The 14,533-nt window shown below is 36.3% G+C and overlaps 1 protein-coding gene across 2 annotated transcripts in view; it reads left to right on the top strand.

Annotated features, from left to right (window-relative positions):
• LOC126167518 (mediator of RNA polymerase II transcription subunit 13) overlaps nucleotides 1-14,533 on the top strand; it is a 211,199-nt gene that overhangs the window by 137,926 nt on the left and 58,740 nt on the right. The window contains exons 7-12 of one of the 2 annotated variants that reach the window (XM_049920482.1): nucleotides 601-804; nucleotides 4,097-4,454; nucleotides 6,116-6,357; nucleotides 11,099-11,294; nucleotides 13,470-13,583; nucleotides 13,769-13,939. In XM_049920482.1, the coding sequence (XP_049776439.1) occupies nucleotides 601-804; nucleotides 4,097-4,454; nucleotides 6,116-6,357; nucleotides 11,099-11,294; nucleotides 13,470-13,583; nucleotides 13,769-13,939 (1,285 nt within the window). The remainder of the gene's footprint in view (nucleotides 1-600; nucleotides 805-4,096; nucleotides 4,455-6,115; nucleotides 6,358-11,098; nucleotides 11,295-13,469; nucleotides 13,584-13,768; nucleotides 13,940-14,533) is intronic. The other variant, XM_049920483.1, reaches the window with a different exon arrangement.

Raw genomic sequence — 14,533 nt, 5'->3', positions numbered from 1 at the left:
ATAAAGTAACGGTTGTCTAGACACCCCTGTAAGCATGTCTAAACTTAATGTGCATTCTTAATGTTACCATAGATGTTAATGTGTACAATAAAGATTCCTACATGTGATACTTCAGTTAATAATAGTCTCGTGACATGGGAATACTGCTGTTTCTTGCTCGCACTATTTTTGTGTTTAGAGTGAACAGTTTCTCTATTCAATACGCTAAACGTATGCGACGTGATACAGTTGTTCCTTTTATTCGGTGTATGTAGAAATAGAACATGTTGATCTGGTGATTGCATGACATTATTTTGATCTATTATTGCATTCATTGCAGGTAGCATGTTTAAAACTTCGAGATTTCCTTCTTTTAGCTTTTGTATCCTAAGTTGTCAGAGATACTTTGACTGGGTTGTTATTGCTCATTTGTTGTACTGTAGATTTTATCTTCATTTCTCTTTCATGTAATCTTAGTTTTCTATTTGCATTTCAATAGAGCTTGCTGTGAAAGTTGTAGCTTCCTTTTTACCAAGTTCACAGGACCAGGAAAGTTAATGTTATGTTGTAAGTAAGTAAAAGCTATCATGTCACACAAATGTAATGCTTCCGAACTTGCAGGTATAAGAAAGCTTCTGGTGCTAAACAAATAGCCCTGATCAAGGGTGGAGCTAATTCTAGCGGGGGTATGAAAACTCTGAAGGGTGAAAAAAATGAGAAGGGTGTCCGTGGGTGCGGGCGGGGTGGTGTGACACCTTTCCATCGACGCCCACCCCTCGGCGAGGAGGCGCCTTGTCCTCTTGAAGTAGCTGTGCCCCTTTCGAGGTTCGTAGACGAACACTACAGGCATTATCTTACTTTAAATTTACCGTAACATCCAAAAGTTACTCTAAGACTGTTGTGAGTGATCTCTTCTGGAGGTACGTTTTGGAGTGTTTTTCAGAATCACTTTTAAATGCAGTCATGTAAATTGGGCCATTGCTTATGGATTGCACTTTCCGTGTTTTTAAATGGGATGAATATTATTTCATGCACTGAGTGGGTGTTAAATGTAACTTCTGTGCAGGGCGTATCAATGACTGTGATTTATGCTTGTCAAATGTATGCAAGTATTTGTTCAGTCACTATTAACTGGATGACTGGCTAAAATACGATTGTTTGCATTTGAAAGTTGTATGTATTTGCTTCTGTTTGTAATTCTAACACGAATTAATTTTATCAATTACCTTCACTATAACAAGGCGTGTAACAGGAAATCTAGTCAGTGCTTTAATTTGTGCTTCACGTGTTGTGTGTCCAGGTATGTGCATATGTTTTCACTGGATTTGTTTTAATTTTTAAAGACCACTGTTACATATTCATGTTAAGAGTGCTTTAAGCTGTTTACTTATGTGCAAGAGAGAACATTCTTGGGTGGAATTTTAAAGAATCTTGCCTCAAACTGGAATTATTTTTTATTCAATGCATCAAACATGCAAAATCTGGAATGAGAGAACACTGGCGGCTTGGTAGCAGGACTTCTAGAATCTGCTTTAGTGTGTAGCCTTATGGGTAATTAAACTCTCATCTGCCTTCTTATTACTTATTTGCCAATGGGGGAATTTTTTTTTTATTCTTCAGTTGGCAGGGTATGTATTTAAGTTAACAATAACTATTTACTTGTTTGGCATAGAACTTCAGATCACAATCCTGATTTGTGTTTCCAGTATGTTGTGTTTTATTAGAAGTTTCGTTTTTGTGCTTTTACCTCTATGCTAGGCTTAAAATTATTGTTACGTGGATGTGCGTTATTAGTACTTGTGCATGGAACAATGCATCCTATTACTGGTTCTCAGAAGTAGTAATATTCTGGAATAGTGCATGCTTTGTTGCTTTGATATTGTTCTTGGCAATATATTGATACTCTTGGCGTTTTGGTATAGGTATTCATTTGAAGATGTCATAAAATTGTAGATATTAATGTGTGCTACTAAACATTGCTACGCAGGACATCATGACAGTGTGAATGAGGCTGCGTTTCGTTTTTTTTTTTCTAATGAAGGTTTATCATCTAATGAAAACTGCTGATATAACTGGAACTTATAACTGTCTGGGAAGTAAGAACATTTGACTCAATTTCATATGTCATAATCGATGTTTTTGAAAGCCAGCAACTTTCACTCATTTAAAGAATGAAATACTGCACTAGTTACAAATTTTTTTTTATGCTTAGCACAACACATTTCGAAAAAAATTTCTCGTTAAGTGCAAATATGTACATAAGTATTTTGTACGGTGTTTGAATGTGCGTTATTCTGCATCTCTTGCACTGTAGTCATCTTTTTGAGGTTATCAGGTACTGTGCCTCATCAGTTATGTAGAAAACAACACACACACGCAAACTATCACTCACATTGTTTGTGTAACGTCACAAAAAATATATATGTAAATACTGCACTTGACAATGGGAATAAATTCTTGAAACCTGTTTTGCTCAGCATGAATAAAATACGTAACCCGCTCTGTGTTTAAACTAAAAACATCATTTGAGCATCGCAAAGTGAATGACTGTGTCAACCAGCGCTCCAAGTGGCCATAGGCCGAAACATGCTAAACATGGTTCGACAAAGGTGCTACAATGATCACAACAATCATGAAACTGCATTTGTGCAATAGAGACAGTTTGGAATTGATTGTGATTGGTCATGACATCTTCATTCGAAAGAACTTAATTACTCCCATCAGCTACCACACCAAGTAGAGCTTGGCAGCGGCGGGAGATACAGCACAAATTGTTCAAACTTTTACACGTTTACTGGCTCAAATCCACGAAGTGGAGTGCTGTGGTGTCTAGAAACTTAAACCATAATATTTATAAACACTATTGGATGGCCAGAATCGTGCCATTTTTTTCTTCACAAACATTTTTTCGTAATGCATAAATCACGGGAAAATGATGAATATGTTGGCGCAAAATCAGGTGCAAATTAACATTGTGGGCATAGGAAATTTGATGGGACCGGGAAAAAAAGGTGTCGTAAACGGCAGGAAATGTTAATTCCCGGAATGTAAAAGCGGAGTTACACTGTATTTTCAAAACACCTGAAGAGTTCCAGAAGAAATAATATTGTTCTACACATGTCAGGACTTGTCTTTCTGCTTTATTATTCACATTTTAAGTAGATGTACATAATACAAACAAACTGTAGATGTCTGATATGAAGCAAGTAATAATCCATGATAAAACACTCTTGCTGCCTTTAAGGGAGCCTGGTAAAGACACACATTCAGTAACTATACTAGTCTCATTTGCTTGTGATATCAGTAGGGAGAAGTAAGTGTTTCTGGAGAAGTTTAATTTTGTATAAAAAGCAGAGACCCATTAACAAGTTTATTTACTTTCGTAAGAGACAGATGAGCTGGCTTTTTATTTACTTCCGTAAGAGACAGATGAGCTGGCTTCCTTTCCACCTTAGACAGGGATGATTCCTTTAGCGTGGGTTCTGAGTGCCTCACCCATTCCTTTCCCACTTAAATGCTGACTGTGTATTTCTCGTTTTTTGTCCAGAAGAAAGAACCTATGGTTCCAGAAAGCTAGGCGCACTGGCTTTATTTAATGTTGTGCATGTTGATCTCCTGTGCTGGGTGTTGCAGTGCTGAAGGTAAGTACTTGCCAGCCCATCCTTCTCTTTTGGAATTTATTTTGAGCAGCGGGCAGATTAAAAGTCTGTCATTGATTCAGTAGGTATAACACCATATTATTAATGGACTTTTGATCTACAAGTGCATGAGCGTGCTCTCTCTCTCTCTCTCTCTCTCTCTCTCTCTTTCTCTCTCTCCCAATTTAATGGACAGGGTCAACTTCATCACCCATTTAAGTAGTAAGAAAAAATTTGCACCTTGAAATAAACAGTGTCAATAATACACCAGTTTCTCAGTTCATATTGAAATGTATCCCTGGATTTTGACCTTTTGTTTGTAATTCACATCTCAGACCAGCAGATAGACTTTGAAATACTACTGAAGTATTGGATACTAGCACAAGACAAAAGAATGATTTATTAATTATTTTTCATTCTTAGCTCAGACGATTGCTTTTCTTTGTTTACCTGTTTCACAATTTGTATACTTCTTTCAGGCTGGCTGGTTCCGGAACTCCTTCAGGTGGCCCACCTTCCTATCCACGGGGTCAGTCGATGACTCCAAACCCGCTGCCCAACTTGCACAGTGGTGGAGGTCTTAACGATTCTCTGCCTGTGCCGTCAGTTGGATCTCCTGCATCAGCTGCTCCGTCCCCTCTTCCAAATCCGCATTCTCAGCCAGCTTCTGTGCCCCCTGCTGATCCCACAATGCCTACACTGAGTCCACATCCACCAACATCAACTGGCGGTCAGCCTCAGCCAGCAACACCTCTCGAATCTCAGGACAAGATAACACCGGCAGCCACACCTTCGGACCTCAATGGTCCAAAATCTGTTTCTTCTGTTTCTAATCAGGTAAGATACATTTCTAAAGCACATCTTTCTTCAATAATTGTTAAACTTAATAGTTGATAATATTAGTGTACAGTTTAAAATTATAATAATTATATTTAATGTCAACTAATATCATCATTTTTGAAGCTGTAAGATGTGACTGTTGCTGTGTTACTTGCAGTTCCCAAAAGAAAAATTGTATAGAAGTGCCCAGACTTCGTAAATTGTATGCCACACACCATGTTCTTCTACCGTAGCTGCAACAGTATCATGCAAGGAGGAAATGAGAACAATCTGTAAAAGCTAGGCCAAACTTTCTTGTTCGTCGATGTTAATTATTAGTGTGCTAACTTCAACACTCTGAATTCTTTAAAAGACAGCATTAAATAGATAAGCAGGTCTACCTTGTTTAAAGTGAAAGACAGTCTGTGGCATACACACTTGACCATTAGAAAACCACATTAGTAACCAAATTGTCAGTCAGTATTTTCATGTTTTTCACAGCTGTTGCTCTTTCTTACCTGAAAACAGCATGAACATCCTAGTCAGCCTGCCAATTTCAATATTGGTTAAAAAGTTGTTAACCAGTTTGTAAATAATGAAATGTAATCAGCTTTTTAAAAAAAGTTATTAGATTTTGCTCTACCCCTCTACCTTTTTTAATATTAAAAGTGTGATCAATGATGGTAATTTTTATTCATTTGTGTTGTGTTTTAAATGTTCAGTGATAAAGTTTATTTGGGAGATAATGGATTGATAGCACTGCTAGTTGCCTAAGCTTAGTTTGGAGAATGTTTGTGGTCATATGGCAACCATTATTCTTGTTGCCATTTTTTGTGAAATGAATACTTTCTGTCCAGACTGAAAATTATTCTGGTTCTGATGAATGAAAGTGTGCACAGTAAGCTAAAATTAGCAGTTATATTAAGAGAAAAAGTTACTAAACTTTACCATTTAAGATAAATTCTAGACACTCTAGTGGACATCCAAGTTCTTATTATGATGCCCATCCAGGAAGTTTGAACTTCTTTCTTGTGCCTTTCTCTAACTTTCCTTTAAAATGACCTATTTCCTTGTACAGCACTTTAGTGTTCACTTTCTGTGGAATATGAAGGAAGTGAGCACACTGTAATACAAGCCCGTGAAAACATGCCTTATAAAAGAATTGTACAAACAGTCCAAGGGTAAACATATCTGATAACTTGTCAAATAACTGGCTTCTTCTGTGCAACAAACAAGATCAAGACAAAACTAAATGCTTCCTAATCCAAGGAATGACCAAACATGTTACATCGATAAACTTGAAAAATTGGGGAATAATTCTGAGGTAAAGGGATTGAGACTGCGACACTATTTATTCTACTTTTCAAAGTCCCATTTCCTTATATCAATTTTATCAGGCAACATCTGTCTGTCTGCCTATCAATCTTTAACACATTTTGTTATCAAGACATAATTTCATGTTATTGTCAGCTTTGGCTTCATATAGTTTGTTGCAAATCGTCAACAATCTTGATGTGTCTCCTATTTATTCTGCAACAGTAGCAGATCATTATGGTTAAGGGAACTTCAGAGATATATTCTTTTGCTGTAGCTTTTAAAAAGAAAACTGTTCTAAATATGCTCTAATCTATCTTTGATAGTGAAGTTTCTCTTTTTTATGTAGTATGCTTTGTCCACAGGTGTTTTCACCGTATCCCACTACATCAAGTGTTGAACCTGCAACAAAAGCTGTTGATAGTGTGGGAGGCTCGCAGGGCCCTGCAAGTGCCCACTCTACAGCACCCTCACATCCAACAACTACAATGCAGGAAGTTCCACTTCTCAAGCGACCCATCCTTACCTCAAAGGAATATGAAAATATACTTATGGAAGAAGAACAGCCTCTGAAGTTGTTGTATGATTACTCTGCTATTGATGCTTGGTGAGTGTACAGTAAAAAATGAGTATGAGGTTTTATTCTGACACTCAGTGTTAATTTTTTTAGTGTGGTTTTTTTCCCCCTCTTTAATTAAATGATGATGTCGAGAATATATTTAAAATTTTATCATTTATTTTATTGTCTCAGTTGCACATTTATTTTTTTGGTCTGACTAGTTTTGGTAAAAATTGATCATGTTCGGATCATTATAGCTGTATAAGCAACTTGGCATGACCATATGGAACTGCATATAATAATACAGTATGACTTTATGGCAGTATTCTTCTGTGTATTTCCTTCTGGGCATGATGAATTGCTTTTGCAGCCAAATAGATCTGGAGATGGGAAACTCTGAATGAAACTAATCGTATGAGAAAAACAAATGTGCACTGAGATCACAAAATAAATGATAAAATTTTAATGTCAAAATGGTTCCTGAATCCCTTGCAATCAGCATGTTGGCCATAGTGAGAATATATTTTTCGGAAATCTGTAGATCATTTTATGTTTACTATTCACATATTGTTTTCTTGCATCAGAAGATTAGTACTGCTATAAAACTATACATTCTTTAGAATAGCAGATTAGATACGGTATAACCCCACTTTTAAGTTCCCAGAATTAACGTTTTCCTGCCGTTTACAACATTCTTTTATTGTTCCTTTCAACTTTCCTATGTTCACAATGTTAATTCACACCCAGTTTTACATTGATGTATTTGATTTTTCCTCAATTTAAGCTTTATAAAAGCAAAGTTCTTGGAGAAAAAACAGACATACGTGACGTAATGTGACACAGGTATGGCATTGGCCTTTAAGCACTGTGTGCAAAGGTTATTCGTTTCAAGTTTCTTGAAACCAGAAAGCACTACTCAAAAGATCTGAATTGGGTAAAATCGGATCCATTTGTGCTTTATTCTCTTCTGCTGCCAACTTCTACTTGGTGTGGTGGCTGATGGGAGTAACTAGTTTCATTTGAATAATGACCTATCACAGCAGATTTCAGTTTCTACTGTGCATACACAACTTCATTATTGTTGCTCTAGTCATGGCAGCTCAGAAGCACATTTCGCATTTCATTGTTTGGCATCTTTTAGCACAAGTTGACACCTTTGTGTTGTTCAAATGTTTCTGGTTTCAATAGTGAAAGCATTTCTGGATCAATAATTAAAGCGTTCACCAGTTAAGTATTTCATTTATATAAATATTTTGGTGGTATTTCACATACGCCCAAACCATGTGAATAGTGTAAAAGGGGATTTCACTGTACTATTTCAATATTTGAATAATATCTATGTTTTCAACAGTTGTGCTTCAGTGTGGTAATTGCCTTGGTAGTTGTGTTTTCTTTCTTTCAACATTCTAATTCATTGAAATGGCAGTGATCTCAACTGATTATGGAAAAGTCATTAGAACTTAGTGTCATTATTTCTGAATTTTGCCAGAAAGAAAGAAAGAAAGATGAAGAAGAAGAAGAAGAAGAAGAATGTAGCAGAACGTGTCCAAGCTCAAACTGGGAGCATTTAGTCAAAAGTTTTCTGAGTATTGTACTGCGTTTTAGTGGGAGAAGGGGGGGGGGGGGGGGAAGAAACCAGCACAATGCAATACTTGGAAAACTTTGATGTTAACTGACACTGGTCGCGAAAGCTTACGCCATTGTGTGGGAATGGTTAGTTACAAACCACAGACCATTCTGTTCAGCTTCATGATTTCGTTGCATTATCAGATTGAAAAATTCAAGCAACCGGTTTTCGCAGACTGTGTGGTGAAAGTGCACCAAAGAAGGGTAAAAAATACAAGGGGAAAGAATGAAGAATGTGACGAGATTTACTCTGTAAGCTACAGACATCAGGTACAGGGTAAAACCATAAAAAGGACTCATTATTTTCTTTATTGAGTCATTTGAGACAGACTTTATTACACAAGGACCAAGGTTGGCACATGGGACAGTGCTTTTTCCCAGGGACAACACTACAGTCCATAATGCTGCAATGTCAATAGTGTCCATGCATCAGTCAGTGTCAGTGCATCAGTTGAGATCCATGTATGTTCCTGGTCCATTTTATTCTCCTTCTTTGAAGCTATTTTCATACAGTAACAGTTTTGACTTCGTATCAAGAAGCATTGTATATTACATACAAGGAAGTTTGAAGTGTAAGGTCATATAAGATGTCAGAAGTCCTTCCAAACACAGCTATCACATTCTCAGGGTTTGTCAGTGTTCCTTATTTTTAGATTCTTGTTAATAATAATGCAGCTAAGCAGTAGAAAATATCTGACATTGTGCTTTACTTTCTTTATTATGTTACAATAAAATCTGTTGCTGTATATTGGTTCTTCGTAAAGAAACTTGTTCTCTTGACGCAATTAAGCTATTATAATGTCTCTTTATGTATCGTTCCATTGTTCTCTTGCTACTAAAAAGACATTTCTGCATGTGTGTGGATATTGTGAACATGACACTAAATGAGCAATGTTGCCAAACTGTATGTATTTATAATTTGCCAGGTACATTGAGCCTGTCACATATGTATTTATAATTTGCCAGGTACATTGAGCCTGTCACATATTTTGAAGTTTCGTCAGCGTTTTTAGTAGCCTCACATAATTTTATTATAAATTCAGTAGCAGATGATGATTGGCGTTTAATATATCCTTGTTTATAAGTAACCGTCGGGCATGCACAGCAAGGCTTTAAGGCCCAGCCATTATAAGCTACATAATGGCTGATATCTTTTCCTTGCAACATCATGTGTCCATCAAGTGAGCACAGGCGGGTGCCCAAAATTACCTGCAAGCCATGATGGAACATTGTTGGAGATCTCTCTTTAAGCCTTTTGCTGCTAGAGACGTGCTCTCTGCATCCCCGGCTGAGGGCAGCTTTTGTTATGGCTGCATTCCTCGTCAAATGTTGGTGCCTGTGCTGAGAAAAAATACTTATCCGATTTTTTTAAAAAAACTATTAGTGGAAGAAAAATTAATTTTTTACATCTTACAGTGTGATATCTTTCCTCAATAAGGTAATGAATTTCTTTTCATTATATACTGTAATTAGTGTGCTTCATGAAATTAAGTAAAACATTGCATGAAATTTTAAAGATCTTTCTGAGAGAGAAACACCTTGCATAAACTTTGCAATGATTGATTGTACTTCATACATTGCCATGTATGAAATGTTGGTCAGGTATCGAAATCATATTTAAAATTGAAGGCAGAAAGATGTTTCATTCTCGAGTCAGAGTTTTATATCTGACGGATAGTCGCACGCAATGCGCCCATTCACCTCCTTGCGCAACACAAATCACGTGCTTGCAACAGTCGTCATATTGAATAATGATTCAAGATATTGAAACGAGTTTCTTTGCAAATGGTAGCAAGCAATGAGGCACACATGTTGCATGATAAAAACTTGAAACTTACTTTTTAATGTGTAACTCGTCCACAGCAGTGAGGGTTCGGCGGCTCAGGACGCTTACAGATATCCATAACACTGTAGGTAAACCCAAACGGCATATGCACACACATCCACAGCACCTGGAGAATGTCATAGCAGGATGTGTATACATGTCCACAGCAGTGGTAGGGTTAAACCATAATTACTAATCATGAATTATTATAGCAGCATTGATGTGAAGAATATCACACACTTATGATAAACAGGTGTTGACTCGAAAGTTATTTCCTTATTTACTAATACATTTATCTTACTTGCTGATTAGACCTTGAGTTCTTTTCTTGTTAGATTTTGACACTGACAAAACTGCTTTCTTAATATACTACGTACATATTTATCATTTCATATATGTGAAATTTGTGCAGTTGTGCATTTTGCAGCTTTGAGGCTGTCTATCAGAGTGATGACCTGAGCACTGTTGATTTTTCTTAAGTTATGAAAATTAAAACAACAAAAAAGTAAATCTTTCTAATAAAAACTGCATACTTTTTTTGTTGACGAATCCTACCCTATTAACAATTTAATGGGATTGAATAAGGGGCATATTATTTGTGTGCAGAGAATTACTCCATAACAGTAGTGTTTATAATGATGTGTTCTCCAATCTGAAGATTCGTGTAATGTAGTTCGCCATGCTAGTCCATCCTTTGTGCCGCAAGATATGTCCTGTCAACCTCTGTTTTCTTCTAGCCACATAATGCAATACAGCTTTTCCCTCTCCATTTTGATTCTATACCTCTTCATTATATATTTGACCTACTGAGCTGCCTAACACATCTTCAGCATTCTTCTGCGGTACCATATTTCAAAAGCTTCTATTCTCTTCTTGACTGTCATCTTTATTATCCACATTTCATTTCTGTATAAGCCTACACCCCAAACAGTTTCTTTTGGAAGACATTTATATTACATGTTTTCTTCCCTCATGCACCACTCCCTCCTCTCACTCCATCAAAGAAAGAAAGAGAGAGAGAGAGAGAGAGAGAGAGAGAGAGATTTTATTTTGCTATTGCAAATCTGCATTTTCTATCCGTTTTATTCTGTCATGCTTACGTTGCTAAACAAAGAGTGAAACTAATTCACTGCTTTTAGTGTCTGATTTTGTAAGCTAAACCCCACAGCATCACAAAGTTTAACTTGCCTGCACTCCTTTACCATTGTTTTACTGTTGTTGTTGTTCATCTTCTATCAGTGTACTTTACAAGAGATAGCATGTCTCTCATAATTATTAAGTTTCTTTAAATCACTATGCATTCAGAGTTTATAAATTATTTTGTTCTACTTTTTGCAGGTTGAACCATCCTGTGAAGCGATTTAAGCCATGTGAATCGAAGTCAGGTGATCCCAACAGGCATTCAGCTTATACTCGCCGGATGAGTCCCAGTGACCTCTACTCCTCGCATCAGCATGCAGCGTCACCACCTAATGGCATGTCCCAGCCATTTATGAGACAAGAGATTAAGCAGGAACCTGGCTGTGGCATGATGGTTTGTACTGTATCATGCTCACTGTATTCTTCTTTCTCCTATGGTAAAATGTTGATTTATTCAGCAAGTAAGATGGTGCAGTGATAATGCACTGGTTTTTTTTGTCAGGACGACGGCAGGTCAAATCTCTGTAGGGCATCCAGACTTAGCTTCTCCCTGTTCTAATCACTGGAGCTAAATGATTAATATAAAAAGGACATGGACAAGAGACCTTATCCTTTCCAATTCTAAACTTGTGCTCAATCTCTAATGAGCTTGACATCAGTGGGATTTTAAAACCTAATTTTCTTTCATTTAGTGCGATAAGGCTGTTAATTATTATTTGGAAACAACATTAATTATATAAAGATTTTGGAAACGAAGAAGATATGTTCATTACCTTTTTGAAAATTAGTCATTGTGCACCATCAAAATGTAGTGCTGCAAGGTTGTTCTGCCATATATTCAGTATGGAATACCAGTTGAGTTTGTAAGAGTCCTGCTGCAACATTTTGAGATTGAAATTTGGAGGTTTAAATAGTGGATTCCCTTATATGTCAGCAAACCATTAATTTGTTGCTTTCTGTCGACCCATTATAAGGTATTATTGTAGATGCATATCAGAGCAACACACGCAAACCCCCTATTACAAAATTCTAGTGGGTATGTAGTGTGCTGTTGAATATTTAGATCTTCATTGGATAGCAGTGTAAGTAGGTGAATAGTTGACTACTGCTGGCATCAGTTGGAGGAGTTACCTGAAGAGTGTACGATGTACATAATGGGGAAAAATTGAAACACAATCTGCGTAACAGAGCCCACAGATTACTCTCGAATGTGCTTTCAAATATTCTGCCACCAATTATTTGATAATTGGAAAGTGTGCTATTAAATCTTGTTGAGAAAGTATGATCCCCTATCAGTGACCCATCAAACAGATTGTAAATACATGGGCACCATCTTTGGCTGGTTTACTGTGGTGCTCATGTGGGGGAGGCACACACAGTAAGGTAAAGAGAACTCTTAACAAGAGTTACTGCCTTCCATCTGTAATGTGTTTATGGATTTCTCTTGAAAAGTCATTTCCCTCTGCACATTAAAGTGTGATAGATCATCATGCTGTTAATTTCAGTCTCTTCGCTAAAATGGAGAAGTGGCAAGAAATAAGGATATAACATACAAGCAGATAACTTTAAATATGAAAATAAGAAAATCTTTGCTTAGTAATTATAATTCATTGCATGAAAATTTGTTAAAAATTATTCAGTATTGCATGGCGCTATTGTATTTTATTATTATTGTTTTATCTATCCATTTATTTTCTTGAGAGCATTATGATCACGAGACCCCTCTATTTTCAAGTAGGCATTCTTTTGTACCTCACCATCCAGATTCCGTTCGGTCACTTTTGACCTGATTCAGCTCTCTCTCTCTCTCTCTCTCTCTCTCTCTCTCTCTCTCTCTCTATCCTACCAGTGAAAAATCAGTGAAATTCTTATTGTCTGTTATGCCAATGTAGTTATAGTAATATGTACTACTTGTACATTTATGAGCTTGCTGGTTAGTTCCTAAATTATATTAATCATTAATTGTTGAAATGCGGTAAGAGTTTCATGCAATGAATTCATGGTGAGAGCATTTTTATTTTATTTTATTTTATTTTTTCCTTGGAAGTGGTAAAGTCAGTAGTTTAGAGAAGCATTGGAGTATTTAAGTTGTGTAAAGGATGAAACCTTGAATGTGAATGATGCATTCTGTGGAAATTTGCATGGGTGCTTTTTTTTTTTTTGTGGGAGGAGGGGGGGGGGGATATGATTGACGCTTTCCAGTAGTATTTGTTTCTCATAAAGATTTTTAGTTCTGTTATCTCAAAGTTTACATGTTGTGTTCTCATTTGAAACTTGATGTTGTAAGGAATGCATTTTCCCTGCATGTTATACTGTTTTTCATTTTAGCCCTGCAGTTCCTCTGAATGTCTGTTTTTCGAATTCTTCATGCTTAGAGTACTTCATTTTCAGTCTCACACTGTTTCTTTGCTTTAACTTTGTAAAACTATGGCGGAAACTGTATGATAAAACATATGGGTAAATTCTCTGTGAGGATTTAATAAACGTAGATACTAGTTGTCCAAAACTTCACTGTTCTAACTAAATCATTATGTAGAGAGAAATGTATTAGTCATGGTTTTTATTACAGATGGAGGTTGAGAGTGTTCAGTTAAGTAAAAGGTCTGATCCGTACGAATTTGATGATGATATGGCTGCCCCTTCTGTCAGTATGGAAGGGTTTAAACGAACTAATTCATTAAAAGTAAGTGAAACAGAAACAGTGATACACTGTTTTCATCTTTTTACTTCCTTCAGAGTAAAGCATTACTGAAGTATAGCATTCCAAACCACTGAAATTGAAAGACTCTGCCTTTCCTCTGCATAATGGTGCAATTTCATTTAGAACTCTCAGTTTTGCCATTTAATAATTTTTCTATTTGTTCACAGGAAGAAGACAGGAAAAGTGGCAACTCCATTGGTCCTTTCGATCCTGTCAATGCCAATGGGCCTACAAATAAAGTCCCAAATAGCCTGTTTACAAATGAAGGTCTTCAACCCTCATACAGGGACCTGGACCAGATATTTGACAATGATGATGAAGCCTCCTGTGATGAAGCGGTAAAATATTGTGTTTCATATAAAAAAAATTCAGTTACTGACTCTACTATTGGTCATTAACATTTTGTGTCCTAATGCTACATGTTATTTGTTGTAATTCTAAATGACAAATTCAAGTTTAATATCCTTTATCAAAACCTTGTCAGCAGTTAATGTATCTCAAAACTTAGCACCAGTTCATGAATTTGAAAAGCATTCTGTGCTACTTTATTTTTATTTTTTTTTTCTTCTCTCAAATTTTCTCAGTGATGCAATTGTATTCTTTAAGTTGATGCAAAGTATTCCAACATTTTTTAGATGATTACTATGCATATAGTAATCCATTAATAAATATTCCAGTCAAATTGTATTTTTATCAGGAAAATTGTGGGGTAGTTTTGATTTCTTCCATTCTATACCCCCCCCCTTTTTTTTTTAATGTGAATCATTGGTTTGCAAACAATATTATGTGATGTTGAAAAAATAAAAAAAAAGGAGTAAAAAAATAATTTTTTGCTATCAGTTTGTTGCTTATACCTCAGAAAGACTTAACTTCAACTCCAAAACTCTAATTTATTGTTAAAGGCTGTCAGTAATACTTCCCAGTTCCCTGCA

This window comes from Schistocerca cancellata, chromosome 1 (assembly GCF_023864275.1).
Source record: "Schistocerca cancellata isolate TAMUIC-IGC-003103 chromosome 1, iqSchCanc2.1, whole genome shotgun sequence".
Lineage (NCBI taxonomy): Eukaryota > Metazoa > Arthropoda > Insecta > Orthoptera > Acrididae > Schistocerca > Schistocerca cancellata.
This window is presented reverse-complemented; position numbering and strand designations above follow the sequence as displayed.